Genomic DNA, 15,123 nt, shown 5'->3' with positions numbered 1-15,123 from the left:
CAATAAAATAGTTACTGGATTCTCATGAATAATTATTTAAAGAAAGTCAAGTGGAACAAATGAAAATCAACTGAAACATGCCGTCATTATTTTTTTTGGAATCAGAACTCTTTCCAATTCACCTCCTTCCGATAATTGTTTATGGGAGCCTAGAGACTGTATGGTATGATAACAAAAAGTATCGTTACATGCCTGTCCTTTGAAGATGGCCATCAACGGCAGAATTATGTGAAGAAACGCTGAACAATAAAATAGAAAAACATTGTTTGTTTCCCTAGCAACTACCTAGTCTGCATAAGGAAAATTATTCCTAATTTTTCATTACAATTTTCATCCTAAATAGGTGTTGTTTATTTTTTAGTGTGAAGAAATGGGTTGGAAAAATTGTGAGATGTTGAAAAATGATGATATAGCAATTCTAAGTTAATTTCCAAAATGATAAGGGTTTCTATTAAAGCATCAAACTACAGTTTAAGTCGAGTGTTTAAAGGATTCATGAATTATTATCAAGATTATTTTCCACGGGGTCAACCATAACAAAAAAATAATAATTTCATCCATTCAAAATGAAATTCCATTTCGACTTTCGATCATACTTCCGTTTACAGGTGGTGCACGAAATACCTAAGCAAATTTGGGGTTTCTTCGAATTATCAACTAATGTATCCCTTGGGCTGGATTGCATGATAAATTTGTAATGATTTGTTGGCTTAAAAGCTCTAAAAATGATGACATGCATTCTATTTCCGGGATACTTGAAATAATGAGGAGAGCAGGCGACACAAGCGTTCGTGTAGGTAAGAAAAAACCTGAATAAGAGCTTCAGTTTACCGAATGAAATGAGCTTATGTTTTATTCAAGAACTTCCTAGATAGATTGGTTTCGAATAAGAATATTTTGATACAAGTAATTATGGAAGCGAATCACTACAATTTTCATTATGGAGAGAAAGAAATTATGCAATGCCCATATTATAAGCTAATATAATAGAGAAATACTTGTTCGAGAAAAACTAAAATCCACATTATTTCATTCATAATTTTCAAATTCTAATATTAAGTATGAAGAATTAAATGCTCCACATTTTTATAATAAGTGCTCACGCCATAATCAGATTTCCTAGAAAATATACTGAAAAATCAAAAATATAATTTTGAGGCCACATTTTTGGCCACCACCTCCCTCGAGGAAAAAAGCTTGGAATCATCTTATTAGCTAATCTGATTAGCTGATGAAGACATAAAATCCTTATTTATATATTTTTCATATTTTGATATCTATATTTTTTAATATTTTAGTCAACTCTACGTAAAAAGAAGGGGTTTTTTGAAATTAAAATTTTCAGAATTATGGTGGAAAAACTTTAAATAAGAGTAAATAGCCATTACGAACCACAGAAGGAATCTAAACTACGATAAATAAATGAATTGTTTATGGATTCCAAATAATTTCAACAATTTTTTTTTTATTATACAGGGTATTTCATGAGTCGTTGCCATAGCCTAATGGTGAATGCGGGTCATCCAGGCCTCTCAGACAACTTGCTTGTTTTGTAACCCAAGGCTATTAATTTCGGAAATACGGGGTGAACATTGGCCTAAATTTGAGATCGCTATAACTATGGAATGCAAGGTCCGATTTCAATCAAATTTTATGGGTTTTTTCACTTCAGATAGCCCTTTCGAACGGATCATGAAATATCAATATTTTCAAGGCAGTACTCCTAATAATTTGATTTTTCTTTCAAACTCCAAAATCTATATTTTTTTTTTATATCCCTTAGAGAAATTTCGTTATTGCCATGAAAAACTTCATGAGTTATTTTAAGGAATTCAATTTTCACTTTGCATGGCACACTTGTCACAAGAGAATAGGACGAATTCATTTTTCATGTAATTTTTCTCGAAATCCGCCCCTTTTTTTTTTGGTGATATTATTTATTGCGCTCTGTCGAAATCCTGAATTTTTTAAAATTCTGTTCAACTATTTTCCATTTAAAACCCTCAGTTCCCACTGAGGGTGCGTGAAGAAGTGTTCAGAAGTATACATAATTGAGAAATGAATTCTTTCGGAATTACATTTCGAATTTAGATTCAAATGAAGTAAACCCGCTTAAAAAATAGGTACGTTAGTGAATTCGAACACTCAGTGGCTGCATAAGGTTTGAAATCAAAAAGAGTTGAACAGAATTTATAATAATTCAAAATCTGTGCAAAAAACCATAAATTTTATCACCAAAGGAATAGAAAAAGGACCGTATTCCAAAAAAATCACAAAAAAGATGAGTTCGTCCGGTTTATTCTCTTTTGATAAGTGTGCCATGCAGAGTGAAAATTGAATTCCTAAGAATAAATTATGTAGTTTTTCATGGCAATATCGAAATTTCTGTAAGGGATGTAAAAAATATAGATTTTGGAGTTTGATAGAAAAATGTTATCCTGAGTACTTCCCTGAAAATATTGATATTTCATAAGCCGTTTCAAAGAGCTTTCTGAAGAACATCCTATATAATGCATGAAAAGTCAAAATCATTCAGCGTAACATTCGGACAGAGGTGACATACTTATCGGAATTGCTGTTTTCCCTGATTTTTTTACAAAATCGACTGAAATAATAAAAAATATAGGTTGTAACTTGAAAACCGGGAGGTTTGCTGGATTCAATTTGTCCAACTTGATGATTTTGTCATCAGCATCCTGTACATTTCAAGAATAGCAAAATTGAAAATCGTAAACAAAATTTGTAGAAAACCTCCCCAGATGGAATGTTCAAAAATTGTGACTTCTCTTTGTCACCATTTTTTTCATAATAATCATAATAACCCATAAACCGTTGAGTTTTACCCAAGGTATGGTGCACTGTTGAATGGCCATAAAGTTAGGTATCTAAAGATGGAAAGATATATTGCATGGGTGTGCCATTTGAAATAAGAAGGAACTAGGCTATTTCCGGTATATTAGCGGAAGTTGCAAAGGTTTGATAATATTTTAGGGAGAAAGTTCATTGTAGAAAAGCCAACTATGAAAAGTTTCACTACATGAGTTCGATCAGTTTTCCATAATGATAGGCCGTAGCGCTGAATCAGCCTATTTTATCAACCTAAGGTCTCTAGGCGGAACGTATAATTAGCTAAGGGATGAAAAAGACTTGATTCCCGTGGTTTATACTTTATTATGGGCTTTAGGTCTAGAAAAACTGAACATCAAGGTCAATATTCTAGCTCAGGAGTTGGTTACTCAATTAATTTTATAATTTCTCTCCATGCCCCGTTTATTTTTCTTCAATTTTTTACCTCATTCATTAGTAAAATGGAATTTAATTTTTCTCGTACTGTTATCAAAATCTTCCAGCTTACTCTCAGTGAGATATTTTTCGGAGCAATTTTTCTGTTGATAAATACTTCCACAATGTTGATGTCTGGTATAATACTAAACATGAATGGGTCTGAATTCCTGAACTGTTGGTGTTTTAGCTGAAAAATTCAGCGTGCAATGTGTTCTTCCGGCGGAATGAGAAAATATGATGACGAACAATGATTTTACGGACAATCAGGAGTAAAAATTCAATTTCAGTTGTGAACCAGATTTTTTTTTTCCCGAATTAAACTTCCAGGATGTATCTTAATATTAAAAAAATAAAAAAATGAATTCCGAATATAGCACTGACTCAATGGAATGTCGTTTATTCGCTATTTCATGGTCGAGTTGAATCTTCATCATGACTTCATTCCCACGTTCTAATACCACGTATAATCACGTCAGCTTCCTTAACCTGCCGCAATGACACCTTGTTTCAACAATTAATTAAACCAAAAACTAATTAAAGAGACAATACAAACATCACTCACCTTTCTGGCATCACTAAGTGGTACCACGTACAGAATCAAATGTATACTGACACAGCATAATAGGAAACATTTCAATAAAATTTGTACAGCACCTAGCTGTACCGTATGAACGAATAAGCAAAACATCATAGTACTCATTTCCATTACGCGCAATGAATAGTAATATCTCTTTGTTTACAGATTATAATTGCTCTGTGCAAATATGACTAAGTTCTGAAATATCACTTATTGACGACACGTTCCTCTCCATGGACAAATGGGCACGTTGATGTTAAGGGCTCATCGAGGCTATTTGAGCCGAATCCGCGAGTGACATTCTTCGGGAAACAAGTAATAGACTGCGGAAAGGTCAGCTGGAGCTCCCTTGTCTCACCTACCCCTCTTGCGTTAGTGAACGCGGTCTCCGGGTAGATAAAAGTGAAGCTCTTCCTTTCCTTCGTAATTGGAGGAGCCAGTCAATAAAATGACAGGAGGGTGTATACACCTTTACACTGGTTTACTTTGATTAGGACCGGAAACTTCACGAACTTGGGCTTATCGCGTGAAGGGAAGATATGCCGTAAGAATTCGTAGAAGATAATTTCGAGAAAATGTCGATTTATTATTGAACTGATTCCTACCAAGACGTAGCAGGGCCACAAATTTTTTTTTAAATATTTTTCGCTTAATTTCCACTTTGAAGTCGGAGTTTCCGAGATTGAAGTCGAAAATTATTAATCCTACTTTGCACTGCTAATCTTATTTAGTTCCGACCTTTTACGGTGTTCTATATGACGTTCCCGAAATACTGGTTGCTTTTCTAAAAAAATATTCACATTCTTTTAACACTAGGTATTCCCATTTTATGATAAATAGATGATCATATAGACAGTGTGCTTTTTGATATTATTTGAGTTTTTTTATCATATCATAACAATGATATGATGACAACTTTTTACCGTGTGTTCCATAACGACATGAATCATTTTTTAGTTAGGCATATTCCTGATAGTTCATGAAAAAACCTGTACAGTGCATCCCAAATTCATTGACCCCTAAGGGAATTTCTTCAACTGTGGGAGATATAAAATTTCAAGTTGGAAATTTATGCGCTACTATTTTTTGAGTGCTTTCAGATTTTTAATACATACCTATAAGTTAAACTTTGTAAATCACAGGGTCATTTTGAAATAATTTTTTTTTTTAGGGATACTCTGTATCTCGAGAACCTCTTATGATATTTTAAAGATGAAAACTGTCTTTGATAGATATTTCTAAACTATCTTTTCGACACACAACTCAAACTTATTATTTTATTTATTATTATTGAATATATTTTTTTGATAGGACCCTATATTTTATTTCACCATTATATTGCACCTTTCTTTCTGATTGAAATAACATATAACAATGGATATCTAAGAATAGTTTTGATAATTAAAATTTGAAATGTTTCATAATTATCCAACTTTGAAATATTCTGGAACAAAGGAGATTACGGACTTCTGTCAAAGTTATAATTTTAATAATTGTCGAAGCACCTTTGATTGACAGGTAAATCGACTTCAAAGTAAAAAATACAAATTTTAATTATCAAAACTATTTTTAGACAAAAATTTATTTATTTCAATAAGAAAAGAATTACACAATTTAATGGTGTTATAAAATGTAATGTCTCATTAAAAAAACCACAAGTTCGAGTTATAACTCGAAAACGATAGCACAAAAATTTTTTTAGTGCATGTCAATGAATTCTACGTGGAAATATCTATCAAAGATTGTTTTCATCTTGACAATTTCATGAGAGATTTTCGAGATACACACTACACAGTATCCATGAAAATGCAATAATTTCAAAATGACCCTGTAACTTCCAAAGTTCAACATATATCGAAAAACTGTAAGAACTTTTAAATTCTTCATGAAAAAGTAGCCCAGAAATTTCTGACTAAAAATTTTATAACTCCGACGGTTGCAGAAATACCTTTAGTGGACAGGGAATTTGGGATGCACTTCTTTTAGATTTCTTACATAAGCTAAGCACGTGGTTATTTAAGAATTATTGAAATTAATGTATTTTATTGTAAAAAAATTGTGATTGGGTACATGTTTTTTGAGGAATTAGTGACTCATGGTTGTAGAAATGGAGTGGCCAGGTTGGGCAGATGCTGAAATCGGCTAAATTTACGGACAAGTAACAAAAATCAATATAGAGCTCCCCAGGTCCCTTAAAAAACTACCTATGCCAATGTAAGGATTTTATGTGTACAGAATGCGCATAAGGAAGAACCATATAAAGCTTCTTTGTAATTACCTCTTCATCGAAGGAAACAAAAGATCACCCAAGAACCATATGTAGGTACATAATATTCCTTATCGATTTTAATACTATCCTGTACCTACATATGGAAAACTATACATACTGTATATCGTATATCGAGAAATGACCGAACTGTCACAGAACAGGCTGTTAAGATTTTCATAACGTTGATATGATTTCATGATGGAAGGTGAGTTGAATAATATCAAAGAACATCCTCTAATGTGCGAACACACAATATGAATGAGTTGCAGTATTCATTGAAAAAGAAACCTTGTTGGTAAACTTGAAAAACATTGTAATACTTGTTGTTTGAAATTTTCGCCAGTACAAAATAGATTTATTTTAGGTCTAGTATATGTACGAGTGTTTTTGCGAACTGAAATTTTCATTTTTGAAGTAACAATGAATGGAGTTATTTTTAAAAAATTTACGAAATAGCGCTATTCGAAATATCATAAATCCTCAGTAAAATCATAGAATATTACCCTCATTTAACTTCGAGAGTAACGTAGTAGTCTGGGAAGTAATCTTTTCCTTGAATAGTAACAGAAAATGATTCTAACAAGACTAAAATGACTAATGAGTAGGTACGGAAAAATGGGTTGAAAACTTGTAAAATGTCTTCCCCACATGCCAAATTAAGAAACTAAGCTTATCGTTGTTCGCAACATTGCAGTTGCGTGCGGAAAAGTATTACTTTCAAAATGCTGTTCTATAGAAACAACGTCAAAAGATTTAATGAGGAATGAAGCAGCTACAGTTTCCAAAGTGAACCAGATGAAATGTAGGATTAGGCCGAAGAAAGAAGAATCACTTTCATGAAAAACAAAAAATTGTTGTTACTCCTCATATTGTTAAGAAATATAGATATTTATTTTAATCTACAGGTCCGGTAATACACCCAATAAGTGTTGAGTGGATAAGCAGGTATATCAGTGAAACCAATCAATAAAAAAGGAAAATTGTCATCTCAAGGAAAAAATCAGAACTCTTTCCATCATTAATCTTTTGAGTGGAGCTCAAATATAACGGATTCAGTTAGAATGAAAATGGATCATCGAGCGAATATACCCTAATGGCTGTCGAAATCAATTTTTTATCCTTATCCATTCCTAACTTACCTACCATTCGAAGGGAATTTTCTGTCGAACTTATCGATCTAACCAGAAATAGAACTAACACATTTACTCGATGTGATTTCGATGTATTATCTGGAAAAGTTGAAACCTGTTCTTAATGAATATAACATATCTAAAGATTCCGCTTGGGATATTGAGGAAATTATGTGGTAGGAAAGCGAACTTTTTCAGTAATTTATTTAGAGACAAAGTTCTGTATTGGGCGGAATGTATTACAGAAGTTTATCGAAATGAATATGAACCGGTCATATTATAATTTTCCGCAAGACGTGAAACAAATTGGAAAAGAATCGAGGTCGAACTCAGGAACTTTATGACTTTAGCCTTGCGGCTTTCAGACTCCTCTACAAACAGATGTACATGAAGTTTTTCAAAATTCCAGATATCAAAAGGATTAAGCTCTGTAGGAGCCCTTTCGGGGCTCATGGTGGTGGTCTGTGCAGGGTGCTTCTTAGCTCCCTGACGTCGATAACATTGTGTCTCCTGCTCGGCTCTTTTTTGTTTTGTTTATTGTTTCGTTACAGCGAACCCATCAAAATTTATATAGAGAGTCATAAGAAACTACAATAATAAGATAAAATTTCATAAAGTTTAAAGCTAGACAAACATCGAACAAAAAATGCATGTGAGTAAAACAGTAGACATTTATACACAATGGACAAACATTTCAATAGATTGGATCTGAATCTTGAAGTATTCTTCAACGGTGTAGTAGAATTTCTGAACAAGCTGTCTCTTGAATAAATGCCGTATTTTTTTGCTTCTCATAGAGAATGATACTCATCAGGCAATGCATTATGAATTTTTATTGCAAGGTGATTCATACTCAGTTGTGTTGCTGGCAGTCTATAGGATACGGAATGATGAACCTGTTCGCATCTCTGGTATCATGAGTATGATTGAAATTGTTCTTGACTTAAATCCTCCTTGTGGGTATGGACAAAACTGACGCAAGCGGTAATGTAGAGAGAGGTCAGAGTAAGAATATATTCTTGCCTGAACAATCGCTTGAAGCTCTCTGTTCTCTTAGCACCACATAATATTCGGACGGTATATTTCTGCTTGGTGAAGATACTGTTTATACCGTGCTTGTGACCCCAGTTCAATATACCGTATGAGAGAGCTAAATGGAAAACTGCAAAGTATGTCATTTTTGCAGCCTGTTGCCCAGGTATCTGCCTAATTCTCCTCAAAACGAAAATTGCCCTCCATAACCACTTGCTCAGTTCAATTATATGGTAGTTGAACTTCAGATCTGATTGTATTTTTTAGGTTCTCTAGCTCTTATTTCAGGAGATCTTGCTGAGAAAATTATTGACTGGGTTTTTTCTGGATTGATTTTCGTTTTATTTGTGCTGAACCATTGGTGGGCTGCAACCACTTTTGCTTTGTCATTATTCTCCAGTTCTTCACTATTTGGTATCTGTTCACTTTTTCACTGTACTGATGTGGGCCGAAAGCTCAGAGGGTTATGTCCGTTAAATTTCTTCTATCATTTCAAAGTGTTCCTTCATTATCCTACGTTTTATAAGAGATATTTATTATAAAAATAAAGACATGTGCAGTATACCAATTTTTATAATGCTTAATTATCAACCCGAACGTAATCACCAATTATCTGACTATGGTAATGGTATTGAAATATGGGTCAATAAATTATACGATAAATATTGTTGTTCCTAAAAGAAGTTTAAATTTCCATGTAAATTTGAAATCTTCAGTCAGAGATGTCCTCTCTACAATCTGAAAAAATCCAAGAATGACGTATTTTAAGTGAAATATACCGTACATTTCCACTCTATGATACTAACGACCGGTTTCATAATCAAACCTAAAGTCGCTTTAATTTTAAAGCTTCCTTTAACCCTACTAAAAATGACAGTAAAGGAAGCTTTAAGCTTAAAGTGACTTTAAACTTGATTATGAAACCGAACGTAATAATATCTACATATATTACATCCTTTAATGATTACCTACTCATCTTTAACTTTGAAATTGAGTGATCGTCTCTTATAACAAATTTCGACAATCACTATCACTTGGAGAGGATGTTGCATGTTATTCACACAAAAAAATATCAAACTTGTTGGGTATTTATATAATTTTGAATTTTTCCCTCAGCATTTTGGCTAGTATTCACCAGGCGTTTCATGGATTTTCTTGTTTTTTCGCAGAAAGTTTCATTTTCAAACGTCATTCGGATTTTCTGGTGCAAGTAGTATTACTAATAAGAAAAATGTTGTCCGGTCAAAAAGAAGAGGATTCCTGAAGATGGTTGAAAAATGACAAAAATCCCAACAATAACAGAAAATGTGGGAACTAAAACTATAAGAATAAGAATAAGAATTTAATTACATCCCTTCAGACATGAACCATACATGTATAAGACAAGCCAATTAAACAATCCGCAATGGATGGAAAACAAAAACAAAAGAGAAAAAAAAAACATTTCAGAACCAAATCTACTTATCAACTCAACTTACATTCTAAGAATTCTCTATAACTGTCAAAAGAGTTCACCAACAGAAGGTTTTTAACCTCTTATTTGAAAAGACTATGGTCACGTATTTTTAGTCTTTCTGGCAAATGATAATATAGTTTAATGCCAATATACACAGGGGGCGACTCAAAATTTGATGTACAGTCCCTGGCCATATTATTAGACGCATTGATTCGATGCAAAATCTCAATATTGAATTATTAAATTGAATGTATATGTTACATATAATTCATCTGTAAATGGTTATATATTATATCATATTCAATAAAAAATATTGATTTATTGATGATTAAACATGAAATTCTAATATTTTGCTGAGCCACCCTGTGTAGCTATGAGAGCTTCATACTATCAATGCAGAATTGTCCGGTTTGCTGCATTCGAGGATGATGATTTCATATGTGGATTATCGAAATAACGTCCAAACCTGCAGAATGCAAGACGTCCACTGGAAGACATAGTACTGATTCATACTCAAGTACTAATACTACAACATCAAAAATAAATGCCAAATAGTACAATTTAATGAGAGTCGTAGATGAAACTAACATTCTGTGGAAATGAAATTCAAATATTCTGCTTTTTCCTCGAGCAATACCAGTAAATATAAAAAAAATCCTCAGTGCGTCTAATAAACTGGCCAGGGACTGTACTGTAACTTTGATATACTAGAGTTTTCTGATAATCATATTCATGGAATCGGAGCATTTTTGAGACAATCAATGTTCTTTTTTTAGCAAACAATAAGGAATTCAATAAGAAAACCACACAGAAAACTCAATATTCTACGTTCAGTAAACTAACAGATTAACAAAAAATGTGGGCACTTTCAGTTTGAAAGAGGATCCTTTGTATAACTCATGAACATATGATCTATGAAGATTTAACAAAACTAGAAACTATACTGAATGTTGAGAATTTTTTCATCGATGTATAGGTAAAATAAGAATATTTATGAAAATGTAAATTTCGAAGTGGTAGATCACCTGCTCTGTACCTACTTTTCAGGTTTCCGCTTTTCTAGTATTCTCATTATGGTGAATTTAAAAGGTGGAAATAAACAAGATTTTTATTTTCCTTACATTGCATTAGACAAGTTGAATTCAAGTACTGCCATCGAATAAAATTCGGAGATTTCATGAAAAACTTTTTACAGATATTCCAAGATGTTTCTTGAGAGAATTGAAGTGACTTCCTTAATTTTAATTTACTGTGTGAGTATAAAAAATTAATATCAGCCGTAATACTCTAATATTTAGAAATTCAATTAGGTATTTTATTCCAGGGTGTAGTTGGGGCTTTACACAGGAGGAGTATAGACTTAATTCAAGCACATGGTCTGATATCTGATTCAAGACTGCCCTTGGACATAACACCAGTCAGTTACGACCTCGAATTGATAGCAACGCCAGAGAATGAAAAGTTCTTCGGAAAAGTGAAGATCGTGGCAACATGGGTGGAAGAAACGAAAAAAATCCACCTTCATGCTGATGAAAAGTTCGAAATACTTGAAGCGAAAATTACCCATATTGGTAACGATGATAAGTGAGTAAAAATTTCAGTTCGTTCAACTAAAGAATCCGGAAAAGTATTAGGAAAATGCCAGCTACCATGGGTGTAGCCAGGATTTTTTTCTGGGGGACTGACAAGCTCAATGAAGTGATATGCTTGCTTGCTCGAAAATTTACTCGATTTCAGTACCTGGGCTGGGATGGGGACACCGATAATTCTGGGATAGTTGTGTCCACCCTGGCTCCTACCTATCTACACCAATGTCGGCTACTAAATCGTGTAGTTATTAGCAAAGATTATAGAGTTTTTGAAAAGGGAAAGGGACGCTTATCGGAAAGAAGGAATGTGAAGTATTTAGTTGAATTCTTGAATATTTATAACGAACAGAATCACTTTTTTGGTAAATGAAAGGGTTCTTCCTCTTCATTGATAAAAGAATATAAAATGATAGGTGCTTGTAGTTGTCATTACTTTCATATCTTTTTTTGGATGAGAATTTTTAAATATTCAGAATACCTCAATCTATTTCATAAAATTGAATTCCATGCATGTGTTCCTTTGCAACGACATCACATATCTTATAACAGGAGTATTAAAACTATATTGAGCTCTATAATTATTCCATTATTCCGCTATCGTACATACTAAACTGCTCATTATCTATTCTTCCAAAGTTTTCTCTGCAGGGTACGGCAAATAAAGAAAAATAGCGAATCAATATATTCGTAAAACACTCCAATCATTTGCTTTTTTATACTTACGGGACAATACGCGTACTGATTTGATCAATTAAATCTCCATCTCTCTTTCTAATCGATATACCTTTGCAAGGTTTTCACAATTCAGAACTATTGGGTCTAAAGGCATGAAGTGAAATTTACTTCTTTGGTGATATTTATTGAGACATCCAGAAGATAATGAGTTTACAACGCATAATATATTTTCTCGATTTTTCAGCCTCCCACGAATTGCGAAATATTTATCTTCAATGGCTTAAGTGGCCAAATGTTTTCCATATTTCATTCTGAACAAAATGAGCACCAAAATTAGGAATCAAATTTTCAATGAAAGTACTTTTTAGCTTTCATTTTCAAAAACACTTTACATATTCAACTTAGATCTGTTATTTCCAACATCTTCCCACATATTCCTACTCTCAATATTCCAAATAAGGTGCTTATAGTACTTGGCGCTTGGCTACTCACCATCGATAAGAATATAGACAAACCAATATGAATTCGAAGACAAATGAACACGTGCTGATCTCACTGTTATATAAATATAAATAAAATACCGCCAGACCAATCCGGTGGAATATATATATAGTATAAGCCTTATACCGTATACCATTGAGTATTAATACTCAATGCTTATACTGGAATGTATAACACCGTGATCCACTGAAGATTTCTTTTCGCGTTTGTGAAATATCAGGCCGAATATTTGAGAGTTGGTAGAAATGCCTGTAGATTTTTAATATTCAGAATGAGGAATATCCTGAAACTTCCACGTTAAATACAAATCTTCCGCTTCTGCATCTAAAACAGTTGCAACGAAGTGTAATATCTATACCATAATAGAAATCTTAAACTTTCAGCCCCAACAAGAAAATGTAATTTTTCAATTGAAATACCAGATGGCCAAAGAGCTGGTTTCAGCTTTGTTCGAATATTGAATTGATGCAGCCGATACTTGATGAAAATTCATAATTGAACTTGAAATTATAATATGCATATACCATTGGTACGTAATGACATAATTGCAATTTCAGAAAATATCATTAGAAGGATTTGTGAAAGATGGTACCCGATTTTTAACTCAATTTCATTGAATAAATTCAAATTGTTCGTGAGGAAAAGTGTGGAAAAACATTCCGTTTCATTTTGGTTGATTTGTCGCTCCTAATATTGGCATAGGTTTCATTTAGAGATATGCAAATAATGAGAATAATGAGAAAAAAAAAATAGTCGACTACTTAGTACTGCCTAGAATTCTGCAGGATCCTTCTATCCCTATGTACTCTACGAGAGACTTTTTTTGATATAATGTGGTATCAGTAATCAAGCACCTTGAATGTTTTTTCAATGTACAAAATGCTCATTTTATTTTTTCATTAAATAACTGAATTTTCCAGGAATAATTCATCATCCACTGCTTTCACTCCCGTCAGAATTGGGGTAGAACGAGCAGTTGTTCGAAGGGGAAGTCCCGATCTGACAATTTTCCTGGAAAAACCTGTGAAGCAAGGGAGCCAATGTGAGATAGAAATAAGCTTCACTAAGAATCTGCCCAACACTACAACAGACGCAATATTCCACAGCAGTTATGTCGATTCCCGTACTAAAGATAACCAATGGTTCATTTCAACCTATCTTAGACCAAATTTGGCTAGAAAACTATTTCCTTGCTTTGACGAACCAGCTTTCAAAGCCCCATTCACTATTCATGTAGCCCGACAAAAGGAGATGACTTCAATTTCTAATATGCCCTTGGATAGGACAGAAGATATGTGAGTATAATATTACGCAATAGGCGATAGAATAAAAAATGAGAAGAATATCATCACCTACTTTGTACTAATACCGATAGGTCTCTTTGAACAATCATTTATTTTTTTCCCTAAATAGTAACTTCAAGTTCATAAATCGACTAAAATGTATCTAACGTCCAGTTTCATAGTCAAATTTAAAGTCACTTTAAGCTTAAAGCTTCCTTTACTGTCATTTTCAGTAGGGTTAAAGGAAGCTTTAAAGTTAAAGCGGCTTTAGGTTTGATTATGAAACCGTGATATCCACTATGGTTTAATGGTTATTTAAATATACAGGGTGTTCCTAAATTGGAGGTACAAACGTGATATTTTTTCTGGAACAATAGCCCCTGTTTTCCTGAAAAACTGTTTCTTTGGTGAGCCACTGTCAATTTGAAGAATGTAAAAAGAATCTTTGTTATTAATTAAATTTTATGGTCTCTTGTAGTTTTGTCGTATTTGATACCGAATTCGAGAAAAAAATTTTGAACCATTCTCACGAAATCCTCAGAAAAATCCAAATTGTCATAGAAATTCAGCTAGTAAGCTGTAGTGAACAAATTCATTGGTAGTTTTGACACATCAATATAAACTCGGTATTTCTAATAATAAAGTGTTTTCACAACTTTTTTGAAAACCAAAAAATTACATCCTATATCTCGGAAACGAAACGTTTGCGATCCCATGTTCATGGGCCTTTTTTTAATCTCTCCTCTCCGTTTGTACTTTCAATTTAGGAACACCATGTATTTTCAACAGGATTGCTCTCTATCTGCTGGGCCTATAATGAAGTAAAACATATTTTACTCACACTCAAAAAGTTACTTTGTCCTTGAAAATAAAGACACAATATTCCTCCTGAATATTTTCTTCAAATCTTTATCCGCCTGTGCTGTAGTGAAAATATGTCTAATTATTCCAAAAAGAGTGGCGACCATCTTTTCATTTTGATTTTTATCGAAAATAACGACCATTGAATAATGGACTATGAATCACAAATGATTAATGAATATTTTATAGAAAATAAGTCAATAATGATTCATTAATCACAAGTGATATATAAATGTCATAATGCTCTTGGATATGCATAGATTACGATCACTTTGTGCATCGATGGTCGATAACTATTATTTTCTATAAAGCATGATGTGATAAGTTGAAGATTCAAGTTTTACTCGTTGAAATTTATCGTGCCAGTGTTTCACACTAGTAAGAGGAATTCTGAGAAATCACAACCCAAAAACATTCCTCTATTGATCTACCCGAAATAAACCTTTAAAATTATGTTATTCATAA

General features: G+C 33.0%; 2 protein-coding genes across 3 annotated transcripts in view; one reads left to right on the top strand and one right to left on the bottom strand.

The window, feature by feature from the left end:
- Positions 1-15,123, top strand: part of LOC123316064 (aminopeptidase N) — a 33,716-nt gene that overhangs the window by 5,337 nt on the left and 13,256 nt on the right. Inside the window, exons 2-4 of the mRNA XM_044901991.1 lie at positions 10,945-11,002; positions 11,074-11,333; positions 13,435-13,809. Of these exons, the coding sequence (XP_044757926.1) occupies positions 10,955-11,002; positions 11,074-11,333; positions 13,435-13,809 (683 nt within the window). The 5' untranslated portion in view covers positions 10,945-10,954. The remainder of the gene's footprint in view (positions 1-10,944; positions 11,003-11,073; positions 11,334-13,434; positions 13,810-15,123) is intronic.
- The window catches only part of LOC123316063 (adhesion G-protein coupled receptor G6-like), a 29,278-nt gene that overhangs the window by 4,390 nt on the left and 9,765 nt on the right, over positions 1-15,123 (bottom strand). Inside the window, exon 1 of one of the 2 annotated variants that reach the window (XM_044901989.1) lies at positions 3,848-4,006. The exons of the other annotated variant lie outside the window; for it this stretch is intronic. Within the exon in view, the coding sequence (XP_044757924.1) occupies positions 3,848-3,991 (144 nt within the window). The 5' untranslated portion in view covers positions 3,992-4,006. Of the gene's footprint in view, positions 1-3,847; positions 4,007-15,123 lie in introns of those variants that run through there. 2 annotated transcript variants of the gene reach the window in all.

The sequence above is a fragment of the Coccinella septempunctata genome, chromosome 6, assembly GCF_907165205.1.
Source record: "Coccinella septempunctata chromosome 6, icCocSept1.1, whole genome shotgun sequence".
In the NCBI taxonomy this organism is placed as follows: Eukaryota; Metazoa; Arthropoda; class Insecta; order Coleoptera; family Coccinellidae; genus Coccinella; species Coccinella septempunctata.
The sequence above is the reverse complement of the archived record's forward strand: the minus strand, read 5'-3'. Positions and strand labels throughout refer to the sequence as shown.